The 18,495-nt window shown below is 33.2% G+C and overlaps 1 protein-coding gene across 3 annotated transcripts in view; it reads left to right on the top strand.

Annotated features, from left to right (window-relative positions):
* Positions 1 to 18,495, top strand: part of Vps13a (vacuolar protein sorting 13 homolog A (S. cerevisiae)) — a gene marked incomplete at its 5' end in the record, with an annotated part of 229,395 nt that overhangs the window by 90,799 nt on the left and 120,101 nt on the right. For all 3 annotated transcript variants that reach the window (XM_013506545.1, XM_013506546.1, XM_005408304.2), the window contains 4 exon segments: positions 6,397 to 6,564; positions 7,862 to 8,166; positions 14,101 to 14,248; positions 17,605 to 17,752. In XM_013506545.1, coding sequence (XP_013361999.1) covers positions 6,397 to 6,564; positions 7,862 to 8,166; positions 14,101 to 14,248; positions 17,605 to 17,752 — 769 coding nt within the window.

Raw genomic sequence — 18,495 nt, 5'->3', positions numbered from 1 at the left:
TTGCTGTAAGAGGATAACTACTTAAAGCTGAATTGATAAGCTTCAGTAATTTCATCGCCATCACTTCTTAGCTAAAATTTTAAGGTTTTTTTTTACCGTGACACTTTCAGCATCATTTATCTTTTATTTTCTCAAATGAGGTAAAAGGAAACAAATACATGTTTTAGAGGTGGTTTTAAATGTTTTAAGATGGTTTTCAGACTTGATAATTTTTGTGTTGTCTTTTTAAAGTAGAAGGGAATTACCCTTACAAAGAGCATTTCTGTGATCAGTACAGAAATAGGGTATTTGTCTAAAAAAGGAAGCTCTTAAGAAAGGGACAAAGAAGTATTATTTGAAAAGAGACATTATAACAGCACATGAAAAATTTAGGTATTCATGCCTGGTTCATAGGTTTTAGAGTCAGGCATAGTTGTTTGTTTCTCTTAGCTTTGCTCCCTAATAGTTGTATGACTCTCAGCAAATTAGATAATATATATATTCCATTTCTGTATTTGTAAAGTCAGTGTTATTGTATCTCATACTACTCCTAGAACAAAACGTTTCAAGGGGAGGCTAGTAAATACCTTTAAAAATATTTTTTCTTTTTATTTTCTTGAGATGCATTGAACCTCATAATACATTTCAGATAACCAACATTAGAAGGCCCAAGATTTATTTACAAGTTTATTTTTGCAGACACTAATACAGCTGTTATTGTGTTAAGAGAGTCTTTGAGCTGGATAATTAGTGGTTGAAGGATAAGTATTTTATTACTAGGTATAAAACTGTAACGTTTCTTGGACTAGAAACTCTTGGAGAGTTGGACAGGTAACTCTTGAATAATGAGATATGAGTAGAGTGTTACCTTGAAAGGAGAAAAGAGAATAAATATCAAGTATTTATATTCGGAAAACCTAAAGTACTCACTGAGTCAGGATATCAGCATTTGGACTTTGGCAAAAAAGGGAACACATAAGTGGATTTAGCCAGTAATCTTGATGGTATTGTGATAACTGATTTTTATTTAAAAAGTAAAAGACCTTCTATTTTGTTATTATGGGTTATTTAGCATGAGATAAGCATCCCAAAAGATCAAAAAGTCATGACTCAAGAATAAACAACAAGAAGTTTTCCACAAGCCATTGTTTGATTTTATTCTTTTATTTTTACTTTAAAAAGCATAGTGTATAGAGCATTTAGGAAGTAAATTACAAAATCTATTTTCCCCATGTAGAAAATAAAGCTCACAGAACTAAAAGTATCTACTAAAAGTAATTCGGTACTTACAGGTTCATAATATAACCCAAATCATTAATTTTTTCTCAGTAATTTTATTTTTCATATGAATACAAGATTAAAAATTGTTTGCAAAATGGTACACTGAAGTCCCTTTCTCCTGTCTGTTCTCATTGCGATTTCCTTTCCTACTCTTCTTGTCTTTAATTCCAATTTACATGATTTTTCAATGAACAACCTTTTTCAGTAACTCTCTACTTGTCAAGGAACCAGAGAGGTGTAAGCTTTTTACCCTGCATGTGAACTTCATATTCATTTGTCATGATATACACCATCATCCCGTGTATGAATTTAGGTTTAGTTTCTTGTGTCATACTTACAGAAAAGTATCTTGAAAATGAAGGTTTTAAAAGGTTTTTTAAAAATCCAGTTTTTAATGCTGTTTAATTCTGAATAATTATACAAATGTTTTTAACTCTGTTTTTTGTCTTTGTTGTCAAGCTAATACTGACTTTGTAAGATGAGTTAAGAAGTGCTTTCTCTTCTTTTCTGGAAAAATTATTTTAAAATGTGTATTATTTCTTCCTTAAATGTTTGTGTAACTCACCAGTGAAGATATTTTTTGCAGATGGTTGATGCTGTAGTACAATTTCATTTTTTCCTATTTTTTACTGCCATTTCCTGTAGTAGCATTTATTTTATCATCATAGGCCCTATTCAGATTTCATTTTTTAGTTTTAGAGACAAAGAAACTGAAGCCATACAAGCTTACCATTTGACACAACTCAGCTTGGCGGGCATCACCTGACGCCTAGATGTGAGGACCAGGCCTTCTGGCTCTTCGGTTCATGTTCTGCACCATTTTCTGCTGCCTCTCAGTTCCATACTATCTTTATCATTAAACAGGTCTTTTTTTTTTTTTCATTTTTTAAAATAATTCTCTTCCATCTTGTTTCTCTTTCTCAATAATGCCTTATCTGTGTCAGACCTTTGTGTTTACATACAAGTTTTAGAATCATCTTACTAGGTTTATAAAAAAAAATCTCACTGGTATTTCATCTTTTAAAAGCAAGGAATTAATGTCATCATATATCTAGTGAATGTTTCCATTTCCTTCACTGTCTCATAATTTTTTTTCTCTCTCTTTGTTTTGAAACAGCCTGTGTAGTTCATGCTGTCCTTGAACTCTCTATGTAGCCCAGGCTGTCTTCAAACTCAGTGGTGATTCTCCTCTCTCAGCCTGCTTAGTACTGGGATTACAGGTGTGCGCTACCACACTTGGCTTTCATAATTCTTTTAAATTTGTTTGGATGAGGATCCACAAAGCACATTTCACTGATATGCCACTTAAATCTGTTTTATTCTGTCAGTGTCCTTCAGTCAGTCTCCTGCACTTTCTCTTTTGCATACATTTGTTACTGTCATATTTTGTAGACTTTTCTTTTCAAAGCCTAGATTTTGCTGATTGTGTTCAAAGCCTAGATTTAGGATGTTCGTTTATATCTTGTGTTTTCTGTCAGTTGAGAGTTACATCCCAGGGCACAATGAAGGTCACCTTTACTGAGCTATACTTTACCTATAGTAAGACACTATTAGTGCAGAGTTGAGTTTTGACACGTACATATACCCACATACATGGGTAACTTCCAGTACCTTTAGGTAACTTTCAACACCCTGAGATCCCAAAGCAGAAATGGGGAACCAGGGTTCCCACCCACAGGACAGGTTGCAGGTTTATTGACTTCCATCAGAGAAGAATAATTTTCAGGAGACATAAAAAAGAGGCATAATGGGATTTACTAGACAAAATTTTTAAAGTACACACTAACAGAAATAGAATAGTAGCCTTCAAGAGAAAGACTGCCTCAAGCTGAGTATATTTATGGCTGTTTAGGGGCAGAAACTTGTAGAATTTAGGAATTTATAGAAAAGGGATTTAATTTACAAATTAAAAACTACAGCTCTTTCTGAAGAAGGGTGATGGCCCATTCATCACAGGTGATAGAGGTGTGGCCATCCGTAGAGAATGAAAAGAGATATTCTTTACAAGTAAAAAAGGCCTACTTACAGGTAAAAGAATGGCCTGGGTGCATTTACAGGTAAAAGGGGAAGGGCCAGACTTACTGTGCTTTCTTTTTAATTTAAATTTTGTTTAGTATACATGTTCATGGCACATAATGGTTAGCACCTAATGATTACCTTCATCACTGGGAACTGGTACATGTATATAACACATCTTAGTTCTTTTTATTCCAGTTTTCTCTTCCCTTACCCCCTCCCTTTATCTCTTGATCCCCCTCTCAAAATTTTGCTCTTTAATTCATTTATACCTTGGATTTCTCATGTGATAGTTAAGTTTATGTGTATGATTTATTTCACTTAACATTATCATCTTTTGATACATTCATTTTCCTATAACAGACTCAAAATTTTCCCTCTGTATGGCAGAGCATTACTCCATTGTGTATAAAAGCTAAATTTTTCTTTATCTATTCAGCTGTTGATGGACATACAGGCCACTTCCAAGATTTAGCTATTATGAGTTGTACTGCTATATATGCATATAATACAGTGTCTTTAACTCTTTCAGAAAGATGTACCTAGAAGGAGAATAGCTAAGTCAAATTAATTTCTAGTTTTAGTTTTTTTAGAAATCTCCATACTGATTTTCATAGTGATTTCACTAGTTTACTTTCCCCCAGCAATGTGGAAGGATTCCTTTTTCCTTTCAGCCTCTCCAACATTTATTATTTGATTTCTTGGTGATAGCCATTTTTCTGGAGTAAGATGGATTTGCACTGTCATTTTAAGTTGTATTTATCTAATGGCCAGAGATGATGAACATTTCTGTGTTTATTGGCCATTTGTACATTTTCTAAGAAGTATCTATTCATTTCAGTGGCCCATTTTTTGATGGGAGGGGTCTAATTTTTTTGAGTACTTCATGTATTCTCGACATTAGTCCTGTTTCTGAGGAGTAGCCAGCAGAACTTTTTTACCATTCTGTAGGACATCTCTCCACTCTGCTGGTGTCTCCTTTGCTGTGCAGAAGCTTTTCAGGTTTTTTTTTTTTTCTTCTTCGTCTTCACAATCCCATTTGTTGGTTCTTGAGATTGTTTCTTGAGCAATTGGGGTTCTGTTTAGAGAGTTCTTGTGTACGCCTGTAACTTGAGTTTTACCTATTTTTATCTTCCATCAAGTTTAATGTTTTGATGTAATATTTAAGTATTTGATACAGTTTGATTTTAGTTTTTAGTACATGTTGAGAGATACGGGCCTAGATTCAATCTCCTGCAGGTAAATGGCCAGTTTTCCAAGCAATATTTGTTAAAGAGGCTAACTTTCCACCAGCATAGGTTTTTGGCCCCTCTGTCAAAGGGGCCTGAAATGGCTGAATGTGCTTGGGATTATTTCTGCACCCTTTATTCTGCTCTATTGATTCAGGTAATGGCCTGTTTTTGTGCCAGTGTCCCACTGTTTTTAATCGCTGTAGCTTTGTAACTAACTTGAAACCTGGGATTATGATTTTTCCTGCTTTGCTCTTATTGCTCAGGGTTGCTTCTGCTATTCTGGGTCTCTTCTTACTCTATAGGAATTTTAGTATTATTTTATCTAGTTCTGTGAGGAATGTTATTGGCATTTTGATTGAGATTGCATTAAATGTGTATATCAGTTTTAAAATTATGGCGTTTGACAGTATTGATTCTGCCAATCCAGAAACAGCGTATCTTTCCATTTTCTGTTCTTTTTTTTTTTTTTTTTCTTGTTTTTTTTTTTTTTGGTACCAGGGATCAAACTCAGGATCTTGTGCTTGCCAGGCAGGCAGCTTATGCCACTGAGCTATAACCCTGGCCACTGTCTTTCCATTTTCTGATGTCCCTATTCAGTGTCCTTTTCCAGAATTTTGTAGTTTTCATTGTAGATAGCTTTCACTTCCTTGGTTAGGTTAATTCCTTTGTATTTATTAATCCTTGATGCTATTGAGAATGGTATTGTTTTCCTAGCTTATTTCCCCAGTGAATTCATTATTGATATACAGGAATGCTATTGATTCTTGTCCTGCTACATTGCTAAATTTGGTTAATGCTAGAAGTCCTTTGGTGGAAATTTGAAGCCTTTTGTGTAAAGGAGCATGGCATCTGCAAATGACAGTAATTTGATTTCTTCCTTTTTATATTTATCCCTTTTATGTCTTTTTCTTCCTGATTGCTCTGACTGAAGTTTCAAAGTACTGTATTGAAGAATGGTGTTGGTAGACATTCTTTTTGGATTTTAGTGGGTAAACTTTCAGTTTTTCCCCACTTATTTGATATTGGCAGTAGTTTAGCGTAAACGGCTTTTACCAGTTTGAGATAAGGTTCTTCTATACTTATTTTCAGCAAGGTTTTTATTTTGAGTGAATGTTGGTTTTTTTGTCAGTGTTTTTTTTTTTTTTTTGCATCTACAGAGCTTGAAATTTTAAGTCATTGTAGATCATTTCTGATTGGTGATTAAGATGACATCACACACTAATAAGCAGCAAGAAGTATAGAAATGAGTAGGAGATCCCTTTGAAGAATGTGGAAAATCTTTTCATATACCTCAGATTAAAAGAAGCAGATTTCAGTAAATTGTAGATGTTTTTCAAAGTTTTGAAAGTGAGTGAAGAAATATGTTTATGTCATGATTCTCAGTACAAAGTATAAATTTCAAATGTAAAAAATTCTATTTTTTTTGTTCTCCATTTAAAAAATGCTATGCCAAACCTCCTAAGTTAATTTCTTGAAGCATAATCTTTTATGCTAGTTAGAAGTTGCTGTATGTTCAAGCAGAAAAATAACGTGGATTTTTTTGCTTGATTTTGTTTTTTATTTAATTTTTTAATAATTTTCTGAATGTCTTTTATCATACCAAAATCTTTAGTACTTTATATAACAAAAACATTTAGTATTGTATTTATATAGCATCATCTTTGATGCTATATAATAGCATCACTAATAATTGGAAAAAAATAAGTGAACTTATGGGGTAGGTTCTAATAAAGCAGGTAGACCTGTTCCCTTATTTGTCCTCCTTTGTACTGACTTGAATGGTTTGGAAGATATTCCAAATATGTGTGTATTTTATTACTACTTTATTTTCGTCGTGACAGCACACTACAAAGATGGATTGTAATAATTGAAATTTTTTCTTATTAAGGCTGTTTATATCACTGGCAAAGAAGTTTTCAGTTTCAAAATGGTTTCTTACATGGATGCAACTGCTGGCTCTGCATACACAGATATGAACGTGGTAGACCTTCAGGTTAATTTAACTGTTGGTTGTATTGAAGTAGTTTTTGTCACAAAATTTCTATATTCTATATTGGTAAGTATTTTAATACTTTATTTTTAATTCTTTTATGCTAGTTAGAAGTTGCTGTATGTTCAAGCAGAAAAATAACATGGATTTTTTTGCTTGATTTTGTTTTTTATTTAATTTTTTAATAATTTTCTGAATATCTTTTATCATACCAAAATCTTTAGTACTTTATTTATATAACAAAAACATTTAGTATTGTATTTATATAGCATCATTTTTACATGAAGATATTCTAGTTAATTGAAATGTGTTATGTATATTAATAGTAATACATGTATTACATATGATAAATATTAATTGAACTCTTTTATATACCATTGGTTTAAATCCTTGTGTTGCCTAACTTAGATGTCTAATTTAAAACTACCAAACATAATTGAAATTTGCTTTAGTCTCAAGCAAATAAGAAACATTTTCATTTGCATTATGTTTCCATTCATATTGGACTTAAATATCACTGAAAATAAAGTGTTACTTTTCCTGTGAAGATAAAAGTTAAGTATGAATCTAGAAAGTTACATTTTATGTCACTGAAATACGGCATCTAAAATTTGTAAATTACAAAATTTATTTGAAAGCTCTTTAAAAAGGCCTTTTATAGTTTTTTAAAAAGTCTTATAAACATAAATAGGCTGTCTGTGTACTGAGGTTTTCCGTGGAAATAAGATTATTTAGCTATTAGGGCAAGTTCAATAAGAAGGGAAATAATCACTGAAACATTCCACTGTTCTTATTTTGCTTTGTTCCAGGAACTAGATTTTTGTTTTATCAATATCTTCATATTTATCATTTTTTTACCAGCAGAAAATTAATGTAGATAATCATTATCCTGGAAAAAGCTTGGTTTTATCAAGTACAGTTTTTTCCTATGAAAGTAAAATTACTACGTGGGTGTGGTGCAGGTGTGGTGGCGCATGCCTGTAATCCCAGCCCTTGGGAGCCTGAGGCAAGAGGATCCTTTCAAGTTCAAGACCAGCCTGGGCTACAAAGTGAGCTCAAGGCCACCTGAACTGCATAGCAAGACGCTGTCTCAGAAAGACAAAGATAAATAAATAAATAAATAAATGGAAGTAAAATTACTAAGAACCTTTGTATAACACATCAGTCAAAATCCTGGAAGTTTAACACCAAAACGGAATCTTAAAAGCTATTAGAGAAAAGCACTTAAAAAGGAAAACTCATTAAAATTGCAACAGACTTCTCAACACAAAGCTTAAAGGCCAGGAAGTAAAACTGTATACATTATATATTTAATAAGCTTGTTAATGGTAACATTAAGAATATAATTCTATCATCTTTATAGGCTTTTATAGATAATTTTCAAGCAGCTAAAGAAGCCTTGGCTGAAGCAACTGTCCAGGCAGCAGGAATGGCTGCTACTGGTGTAAAAGAACTGGCAAAAAGGAGTTCAAGATTAGCACTGGATGTTAAGATCAAAGCCCCAGTGGTGGTCATCCCGCAGTCTCCAGATTCAGCAAATATTTTTGTAGCTGATTTTGGGCTGATTACAATGACCAATAAATTTATTATGGTGACAGAGAGCCAGAGCAATCCTCCCCCTGTTATTGATCTGATAACAATAAAGCTGAGTGAAATGAGACTTTATAGGTAAGTTTTTCATAGATCTATGTGTATAAAATCCAATCTTTTTCTTAATTTTTATATTGAATTTTTCAGTATCGAGTGTTTTATTTATAGAAGAATTTTATTTTATTATAATTGGTTTTGTGATTCTTTCTCCCAGATGTACCTTTTTTAGCAAGATTAATTGTAGCTTTACTTATTAAAAACTAGAAAATATTTGAGAAATTCTTCATAGGTAATTCAGGAAACTAAACTTTATTGTTGAAGTATATTTGTGCTTTCTGTTTGTATATTTGTACACTTTTTTAGTAGTTCTTTATAAATTCTAAGTGTAGAAGAAATGGGCTATAGCTTATTTACTTTGTGAAGACAGTAACACCCAAACCAATCCATCAGCTTTGTGTTGTGTACCTGATGCTCTAATTTAACCAAATAAACAATGGAGTATATTCTTTTTTTTTTTTTTTTTGGGGGGGTTTTTCTCCGGTACCAGGAACCGAACTCACGACCTTGCGCTTGCCAGGCAGGCGCTTTTGCCGCTGAGCTAAATCCCCAGCCCCACAATGGAGTATATTCTTATATAATCATTTGACAAGGGATTAGGAACTCCGGGAACAAATAAGTATCCCAATAGTTCCAGGGCTTTTCTAGTGTGTGTTCAGTATTTCAGTGCTATTTCTAGTTACCTGTGTTTTTTTCCATCTTGGATTCATCTTATTTATTGCTCTCACTTAACCAATTTCTTTCTTCCTGTCAGCTTTCTTTGATTTTATTTTATTTATCTCTTTTTTTCTTTTCTTTCTTTCTTTTTTTTTTTTTTTCGCTTTTCTAACTTCTTCTCTTTGGGCTCTGGCTGGTCTGTCTGTTCTCCTGCACTTTTTTTATCAAATGAATATTTTTGAAGCAACTTTGAGAAATAATTCACATACAGTAAATGAGATGTCTTTAAAGTATGCCATTTGCTATGGTATGACAGTTTATGTACAGCTGTATTATTTCTTCCTTAAATATTAAGTTAGAATTCACCAGTAAAGCCATCTAAGGCTGGAATTTATTTATGGGAGGTTTTAAAACTACAGTTTCCATTTCTGTAATAAATTAAGAGCTTTGTTCAAATGTTTTGATTGATCTCTGCTAATTTTTTTCAAGGATTTTGTGCATTTAGGTTGTAGAATTTAATGGCATAAAATTGTTCTTAATATCCCTTCTTAGTCATTGTTATCGGTAGTGCTATCTCCTCCCTTTTTACTAATATTAATTACTTATTCCTCTTAACTGATCTATCTGGGTAGAAGTTTATCCATTTTAATGATCTTAAAGAACCTGCTTTTGATTTTACTATTTTCTCTATTTTCTATTTTTTCTTTCATTGATTTCTGATTTCATATTTATTTTTTTGTTTGTTTTTTTTTTTTTTTTTTTTTTGGTTTTTCTCCAGTACCGGGAACCGAACTCACGACCTTGCGCTTGCCAGGCAGGCGCTTTGCTGCTGAGCTAAATCCCCAGCCCCTCATATTTATTACTTTAGGTTTAGTTTTGCTCTTTTTTTAAGTTTCTTTAAATGAATAATAATCAGATTATTGATTTGAAATATTCTTCTCTAACATAAGCTAGAGTGATGTAAATTTTTAGATTGTCTCTTTGTAGTTCTGTTCTCTCTGGCAGTTGAAGTTTAGCTGACTTAATCTCCTTGAACTCTCAGTTCTGTATTCCTTTTCTGTGCTAGTGTCTGTAAATTATCTCAAAACAGTAGTAAATTGAGGCATTCTAAGGCACATTTTTTTACCCTCTTTATTTTTTTTATTTTTATTTTTTTGGTTTTTTTCCAGTACCAGGAAGCAAACTCAGGACCTCACACTTGCCATGCAGGTGCTGTGCCGCTGAGCTAAATCCCCAGCCCCACCCTCTTTAGAATCATTATCTTTTGATGTTCTGTGTCCTGAAAACTATTTCTTTTAATGCATTTTTGTTTTATTTTTTCTCTTGGAAAGTGTGCTGTACTAAGCAGAAAGGTAAATATGGTTCATGTAACTATATTGGATGAAGGGGAAATTTTTATCAGATGTATATTTAGCATTTACTAAGCACTTAATATATCTCAGGACTGTGGTAGGAACAAGTATGATAGTATGCCATCTTTACAACGCCTGCCTGGTAAGCACAAGGTCCTGAGTTCGATTCCTGGTACCAAAACAAAAAAAAAAGCCATCTTTATAAGCAGTTAATAAATAGTACCTACTTTTTTGAGTTGTTGTAGTGTGTTTTGTTTAATGAGCTATTGCATATAAACATGGATCACCTTTGGATTTTGGAAGGGTCATAGAAAATAGGTCAAAAGGAAACTTTGGGTTAGGAGAACAGTTTGGTAACTATTGTAATTTATTCAAAAATTATAGATGATTTAGTCTGAGGTAGGGAAATAAGGTAATAATAGTTTAAAAATTATAAGAAATTGTAAAAGTAGAATCAATAGCAACAGGTTATTGAGTGGACATGGAAATTAAAAAAGAGGAGAAATTAAAATTCATCCAAGGCTGCAAGCTTAGAAAACCCAGTAATTCATTATAACGTAGTTCACACACTTGAGACAGCAGTTTAGAAAAAAAATGATGTGGCAATATTAGTGATTTCTCTCAGGGGCCACATAACTTGTAGTTGTATGACTTTCATCTGGAGAAATGTAGAATGCATTTTGACGTATATTCTGAATATTAAGAAAGTGACTTTGCTTAGATTTCTAGATTTGAGAGATTTGTAATACTTAGTTTTTGAAAACATTGGAATGAGAACGATCACACAGGGACATTGTAGAGTGGGTGTGTGGAAAAGAATGCTGAAGAACGCAGTATTTGAGGAAGAGGAACCTTTAAAAGAGAGTCAGAAGGAGCAAGCAGAAACCAGAATGTATTGAGGTAGTGTTGAGAGTCCTGTGGTTGTTAACCATGAATTAATAGTAGTTGATTTTTCTTGATGCTGTGCTTCATATTTTGTATTGAAAATTCAACAGCTAGTTGGAGTCAAGCAAGACTAAATTTTTGACAAACAGGTGTGACCAAGGAAGGGAAAAAGATTTCAATTATTGAAAATCACATTGATGGATAATGAAGAAAGAAATAAAGACAGGAGGGTAGTGATATTGTAAAAGAATATAGTGAGACTTTTATGTATTGGAGATAAAATAATCTCACTCTTAAAAATAACCACTGACTAATAGTTACAGCATGAGTTAAAGGTGGTAAACTTGGATGTTACTATTCTTAAAGGTATAATAGCTTAACTTTTTCTTAGCACATAACAACAAATAACTATTCCTATTTGTGTGTCCCTATATTATTGTTTATACACTAATCCAATTTCTTCAATTCAGTTTAGCAAATACTTATTAATGAGATGACATGCTAGTCATCTAAAGTAAGTACTGGCAGCAGAGCACAAATAATATAAGTATAATCCCTTCCTTTGTGAAGCTTTCATTTAATTGAAACTGTAAATAATATATTCTATTAAAATGCATTACGTTAAATACAGTGATAGAAAACTTAAAGGTACTTGTGGGTGAAGAGAAGAGAAAGTGCCTGACCTCAGGTATTAAATAGTGTTTAACTATATAAGTAGTTTTTTCATTTTTTCTCAGGTGAAGTGATTTTTTTTTTTTGAAACAAGGTCTTTTTTCTAATTTTAAAAATAAAAGAAAGAGAACATATGAACCAACAGACATCCATTTGCAAAATAGCATAAGAATAATACAAACAAAACAGTTACAGACAAAGTTGTAGGAAATTAACAACGGTTGTTGTATTACTTATACAACAAAGTATACCTTCAAAGTGGTAAAACAAGGTCTTGTGGTATAGTTTAGGCTGGCTTTGAACTCAGGTTGGCCTCGAACCTGTAACAATCCTTCTGCCTCAGTTTCCTGAGTGCTGGGATTACAGGCGTGTGCCTCCATGCCTGGCTAGATGAAGTTATCTTTTTATGGAGCATTTATGCTTATTGTATTTTATCTAGAGAATCTATATTCACTCAGATATTTATCAAGATAATTATCCAAGTATTTATAATAAAGCATTGGAAGCAAATTTTTAATAATGACTATTGTGTAGCCTTTATGTAATGCATAGCCATTAAAGTTGCACATACAGTCAGTATTCCTCTGTAGGATGAGTGGCCAACACTTTGGCTTATCTGGTCTGTGTTGAGTGAAGAGGACTTGATGTAGTCCATGCATAAAATATGTACTGCAGTTAATGCATATAAGTAATAAAGCTTTCTTTGTTACGTTTTTTATTGTAACATTACATACACAAAAGGGGGCAAAATAAATGTAAAATTAGTGCATTATTGGACTTTAGTTTTTGTGAAACTAGTGCATCAGTGTCTTCTGATTCATTGGAAATGGACTCTGTGTGGTTCATTTTGAAAATGATTGGTCACAGAGTGCAGAAGACAATGACATGAATAAGGCATGACTGTGGACTAAGGGATATTTTTCTCTGGAAAGGTAGATCTTATAAAAGTCTAGTCAATAGGTATGATCAGAGTTTTCTCTGAGTTGAATATCTCATTGCAGCTCTGTGTATTCCAGAAATTTAGTAAGTACTAACCATGTATTTTTCTAGTATTAATTTTTTGTATATGTAATTATAACACTATCACGAACAAAATACCATTTGATACATTTTAGTATTTCCTATACCACAGCTGCAAAAGACTATATGAACTTACTATTTTACAAAAAATAACAAGTGTGAGTTTAATAATTAAATACAAAAACTTACATGTTTGCTTAACAGTAATCACCTGTGTTTATAAGCACACATATAAGAGGTTTGAAATACTTTTATAGTTAATTGCTGAGTTTTGTCATCTTGTACAAGCAACACGTGCTACACGTTTTCATTGTGCTGACTGCGCACTGTACTGCACACTCACCTATATATAGAGTGTTCTGTTGTCCTCTGCAGTGCACACCCAAGCACTGTTTTTGGAGTTGTGCAAACAATCATATAATGTTAAAAATTTATAATCCTGTGAGGCTGCATTACTAGCTATGGAGGGCTGCTTGCAGTCCATCAACTACAGGCTGAATTTGCCTAACCTGTAGGGTTTTTAGATTCCTTAACGGCATTAGGTAGAGATTGCAGGCATGCATGTATGTTTAATTATGTCACTTCATAGTCTATCCATGAAGTGGTTTGATACTGAGTGTTCTGAAAGATTTCTGATGACTTCTGTATTTCTCTTCCATTGTATAAATAATAGCAAAATCATACAGTCATGTCTTCATACCATAGAAATTTGTTGACAGTAGAAATATAAGTACAATATTAAGGAGTAACCTTTGGAGATTGTCATTTGAAAGTACAATCGAAGGCTTTCATGCTTCTACAGTCCTTGAAGGGGTTCTGTGACCTTACTTTTTTTTTTTTTTTTTTGACCTACTACTCTTGTTTTCATTCCTGAGTGTCAGTCTTGTTTCTATAAGTGCTTGGAAAGGCAAATATGGTCCACTTAATGTGAAATTGTACGTAACCAGTTATTATTTGGATCCACAGAAATAGAAATTTTGTTTTCTGTGAAGGAAATACATGTTCTACATCTCTAAATCAGCAAATTAAAATGTTTTTGTAGTAAGGTGTTACATGGTTCTTTAGTGACTAAAGATAATTGTTATTTTAAGGATCTTCTAATCAGCTAGTGTATTTTTTTTGCATTTTTCGTCATATTATTCATCATATCCTATTTTTAAAAAATAAACATTTCAGCTTAGAGAACATCAACTTGGTTTCTAGTGGGATGGAACATCTCATTTTGATATGTAAAAACCAGATAATGTTGATGTTTCTGTTCACACACACAAAATCACTGATTTCTACTGTTACATAAAATGATAAATTAGTCTTCCTTTTTTTCACCTGAATGTATACAAAACAACCCCAATTTTATTTCTACTTATAGGTCTCTATTTATTAATGGTGGATACCAAGAAGTACTGGATCTACTACTGCCATTAAATCTTGAAGTGGTTGTTGAGCGAAATTTATCCTGGGATTGGTACCAAGAAGTTCCTTGTTTTAATGTAAATGCTCAGTTAAAACCCATGGAGGTAACTTCGTAGCTACTTACTGGTTTCTGTTTTGTTTGTTGAAAAACACTTCTTTTTTGGAACATTAAAAATTTTGTGTGCAGGTTCCAGGTATTACCAACTTGGTCAGAATTGAAATAGTGTCTTATGAACAGACATGTTAAGTTATGTAGACATGCAAGTTTTCAATTCATTTAATGTTCTCCATTCATTCTTTCAACAAATATTTGAGTGATTTGACTGCCTCCTGTCCTTTGCTACATATTGGAGATACTGTAACAAAGAAGCTGACATCATAGAATTTACCACTCCAAGCCAGATGATGGTGGTGTGGAATGTGCAGTAGTCAGATAGTAAAAACAAATGTTTTAAATAGAGGCAATTCATGGAGGAAACAAATACTAGTCAGCATATTAATAGAGAATTTAGTGGAGCCATCTAGGGTGGAAATACTGATTTGGGAGTCATCAGTATGTGATATTTAAAGCCAGAGGAATATATTAAGTAACCTAGAAAGAGTATTTAAAGAAGAGAAAGTCCTAGCGGAGTAGAGAGGTGGAAGATCAAAATGGCAGATGGTCATCACTTAGCACATAGTTTTACCTGTCTACTGGTTGACCTTTCTCCACAGATCTCTAATGGAACAATCTCAAGTTCATATTTTTCCTTATTGACTGAATGGAAATTCAAACTGTACCATATACTTTAATGAAGTACAGCAACATATATCCTGGAATGCTTCCTTAAGGAACCTACTTAAATCATCTTTCTTCCTTTCACCCAGTTTCCTTACTTGTCTCTATTTAAAACTTTGTTCTAACAATGGAAACCCTCATTTTAGAGATTTGTGACTTTTAAATCAAACTTATATTCACAGACTAAACTGTCAATCGAAAGACTTTAAGCTGCTAGTGTGTAAGATAATGTGGATGCTTTCTGTAATTTATAGGGTCAAAGATGAAAAGTGTCTTTTTAAATAAACTCTCTGAATGTTGGTGAAAACAGCAGATAGAAACTTACGAAACATAAGTAACACATTCCACCCAGCTAGTTGTGGAAATCTCTACCCCTCTTGGCACACATTAGGCAGACTTTGGTGTGGCAAAAAAAATACTGCTTTCCCATACTTTTCCCATGGGAGAATCTCTGCATAATATTTAAGTGATACTGCAGACCACCTGCAAATGCTCACTGCTTTTTGAGGGAGGTTTCACTAGGAAGAAGTTGAGTCTTCCCCACCCCTAACTGACCCCAACACAAATATCCTCATTTAAGGACATATCTGTTTAACAACTGTCTAACAAACTTAGAACTGAGGCATGCTGTTTGGTTTAAGACCTGCCACTTGGACTTATGACCCATCTTTTTTTGTTGTTCTGTACATTTTTTATAAATCCTCAATGTCTTTTTTTGTACACTATACCTTGTTTATACAGTACTATAATTTTTGCACATTGTACTATGCAGTGCAGTACTGTAGTTTTATGTTATACATTACTGTGTGTGTTATGCAAATAAAAGCAAAGTCATCAAGTTAGAGTTTATTTTGACCATTTCTTTGTTTTAATGTTATAATCTACATACTATAATACAATTCCTCATTTAGCAACCAATTCAGTGCATGATTTGGCCATAGGAATGGAAGTTTGGTTGTTAAATGAGGAGTGTCTATAATTAATGGCTCTTGCAGCCCAGTGCAGAGCCACATACTGTACTTAGTTCCTCTTGGACCTCATCCTCTGCGTCAAGGAGAAGCTGAAATTCAGTCAGTGTAATGAATCAAAACCACATGCTGCTGCAGCTGGTGATTTTGACCTGTAAGGTGTTTCAGGGTTGTGCATCCAGCTTGTCCTGACATGTAGAAGCTGCAGGTAGCATTCCTAGGATCCTTACCGTCCTTCCAACTTCTCCCCCTTACCTACTGACAAGAGTGAAGAGTGATGATTTAATATCAGTATTTGAGAGACTAAAGTATGTACGTACTAATAGAATTTGTTTAGAAGTTTTAATGGAGTTTGTATGAATATTTTATTTTCACAATGATTGCTACATAATAGGCACAAAGTAAATGTCATGAATAAAAGGATGAATGAAAGTTGAAAAAACAAGCAGTATGAATCAGATACACATTCTCTTAATCTTAACTAGATTAACATATCATCCTTTGAAGGTCAGTTGAAGGGATCCTGTACCAATATTATTGTTATATTTTTTTGAGAATAAAATTATCCCTTAGGTTATAATAGAAAGAACAGTTTAAAAAAAAAAAAGCAAAAACAGTTTTAACAAACTTAATAGTGAACCAGAAATAACTTAAGAAAAGTGTCCTGATTATGTATCAGTAGATTCTGTTTTACACTGTTGCCATTGTATTACATCACAGTTCGTCAGAGAAACGGAAACTGTATGGAGAGTATGTGTGAGGTGGTAGGAATAAGGAATCCTTGCATATGGTTATGGAAGCTAGCAAGTTCAAAAGTGGCAGGGTGGACCAGTAGGATATTTATAAAGGAAAGGGTTGATGTTGCAGTAATCTGAAGGTAGTCTGCCAGCAGAATTCTTCTTCAAATAGATCGCTCTTTTTTAGTGAATGCCTTCAACTCATTGATTGAGGCTCACCCACATTGTGGTAATCTGATTCACTTAAAATCTACTCATTTAAATGTTACTCTCACCTAAAAATATACCTTTACAGAAACACTAGAATAATGTTTGACAAAATAGCTATTGCAACAAAGCCAAGCTGACACATACAGTTAAACCACTATACCTTTCAAGATAGGTCCTGTGATGTTGGTTTTAGGCTGAATTCAAGACACACAGGGTTTGAAGTTAGCTCTCTGAGTTCTACTAAGTATGTATGAAATGAAATCTCATTTTACAGTTTAGCTTTAGCTTTGTTAAAAATCAAGATAATAGTGTGTATACCTAGGGCTATTGTGAGGCTAAAATAAAAATAATCATATAAAATATATATGAAGCATTTTTCATTATCCAAATGTTATATATTGTTTTGATTATTATTTGTAAAATGTGTGTACTAACCGGAAAAGTCTGCGATAGCTTGATGACTGCAGTTTAAAGTTCATTTCAAATGTTACAATTACTGATTTGGTATATTTATAGCAGATAGTTCATTGTTCATGGTTTCATCAATTTAGGTATCTAATTTAGCTCTGTATTTCATAAGTTTCTAATGATCATATGATCACTTAGAAAACCATATTTCTTCAGTGATTTAAAAAATAGGTTTTTTCAAGGACTGAGGTATAAATAGTGACTTTTTTGAATGAAAATTTTAAGTACAGTAGATAGAAGTGCTAAAAAGAACCAAACCCACTGTGTATTTTTTTCTGAAATGCTGTGTTTTTTAACAGTTCATTCTTAGTCAAGAAGATATAACAACTATTTTTAAAACATTGTATGGAAATATATGGTATGAAGGTGTCTGTACCTCATCTGCTGTAACTAAAGACCAGAGTAGTAGTACCAGTGGAGTCACTAATGAGTCACAGCATTCAGGAGGTATGTTCATAATTCTAGCTTTGTTCCACTTTCCTCTCTTTTTTCTCTTCTTTCTCCTCATTTCTTTTGCTCCCTTCCTCTCTTCTCACCTTCCTTCTTTTTTGTCTCTTCTGTCTTCTCTGTCTTCCTTCTCCATCTTTTCTTTATTCCTTTCTTTCTCTAGTTTTGCTAAAATAGGGTTTATGAATCTTTTTCTAATCAGCTAATCTCACTTAGGCATTTCTAAATTACCTATGTTATTAGTCATTCTGATTTATTTTCTTTGACTCGGAGTTCTTAGTCCTGTTGTAACAAGCATACTTATTGTGGGGCTGGGGATTTAGCTCAGTGGCACAGCGCCTGCCTGGCAAGTGCAAGGTCGTGAGTTCGATTCCTGGTACTGGGAAAAAAACAAAAAAAACCAAAACATACTTACTGTTTTGTTTTTTCTCCAGTTTCCTCTAGTTTCTTATTTTCAGTTTTTTTCTTCCTCCTCATTCCTTACCCTACTATAAGCTATATCCCAAAGTGAATATTCTATATTAAAATTAAGACTGTCAGAATATTAGAAGTCTGAAGAGAGGATGATCACTGTAGATAAGAGGTTTTAACAAATGTTGTGGATATAGAAGGGTAAGAAACAAAGTAAAAGGAGTCATAACAGAGGCTTTTTCCAGTGTTGGATCAAAGATGCTGTGTAGAATGTTGACTGGGTTCTAAGTTCATCACCAGCACATGGAAAACTGGGTTAGTTAGAGATACTA

This window comes from Chinchilla lanigera, unplaced genomic scaffold, assembly GCF_000276665.1.
Source record: "Chinchilla lanigera isolate Chin_1 unplaced genomic scaffold, ChiLan1.0 scaffold00111, whole genome shotgun sequence".
Taxonomy (NCBI): Eukaryota; Metazoa; Chordata; class Mammalia; order Rodentia; family Chinchillidae; genus Chinchilla; species Chinchilla lanigera.
The sequence above is the reverse complement of the archived record's forward strand: the minus strand, read 5'-3'. Positions and strand labels throughout refer to the sequence as shown.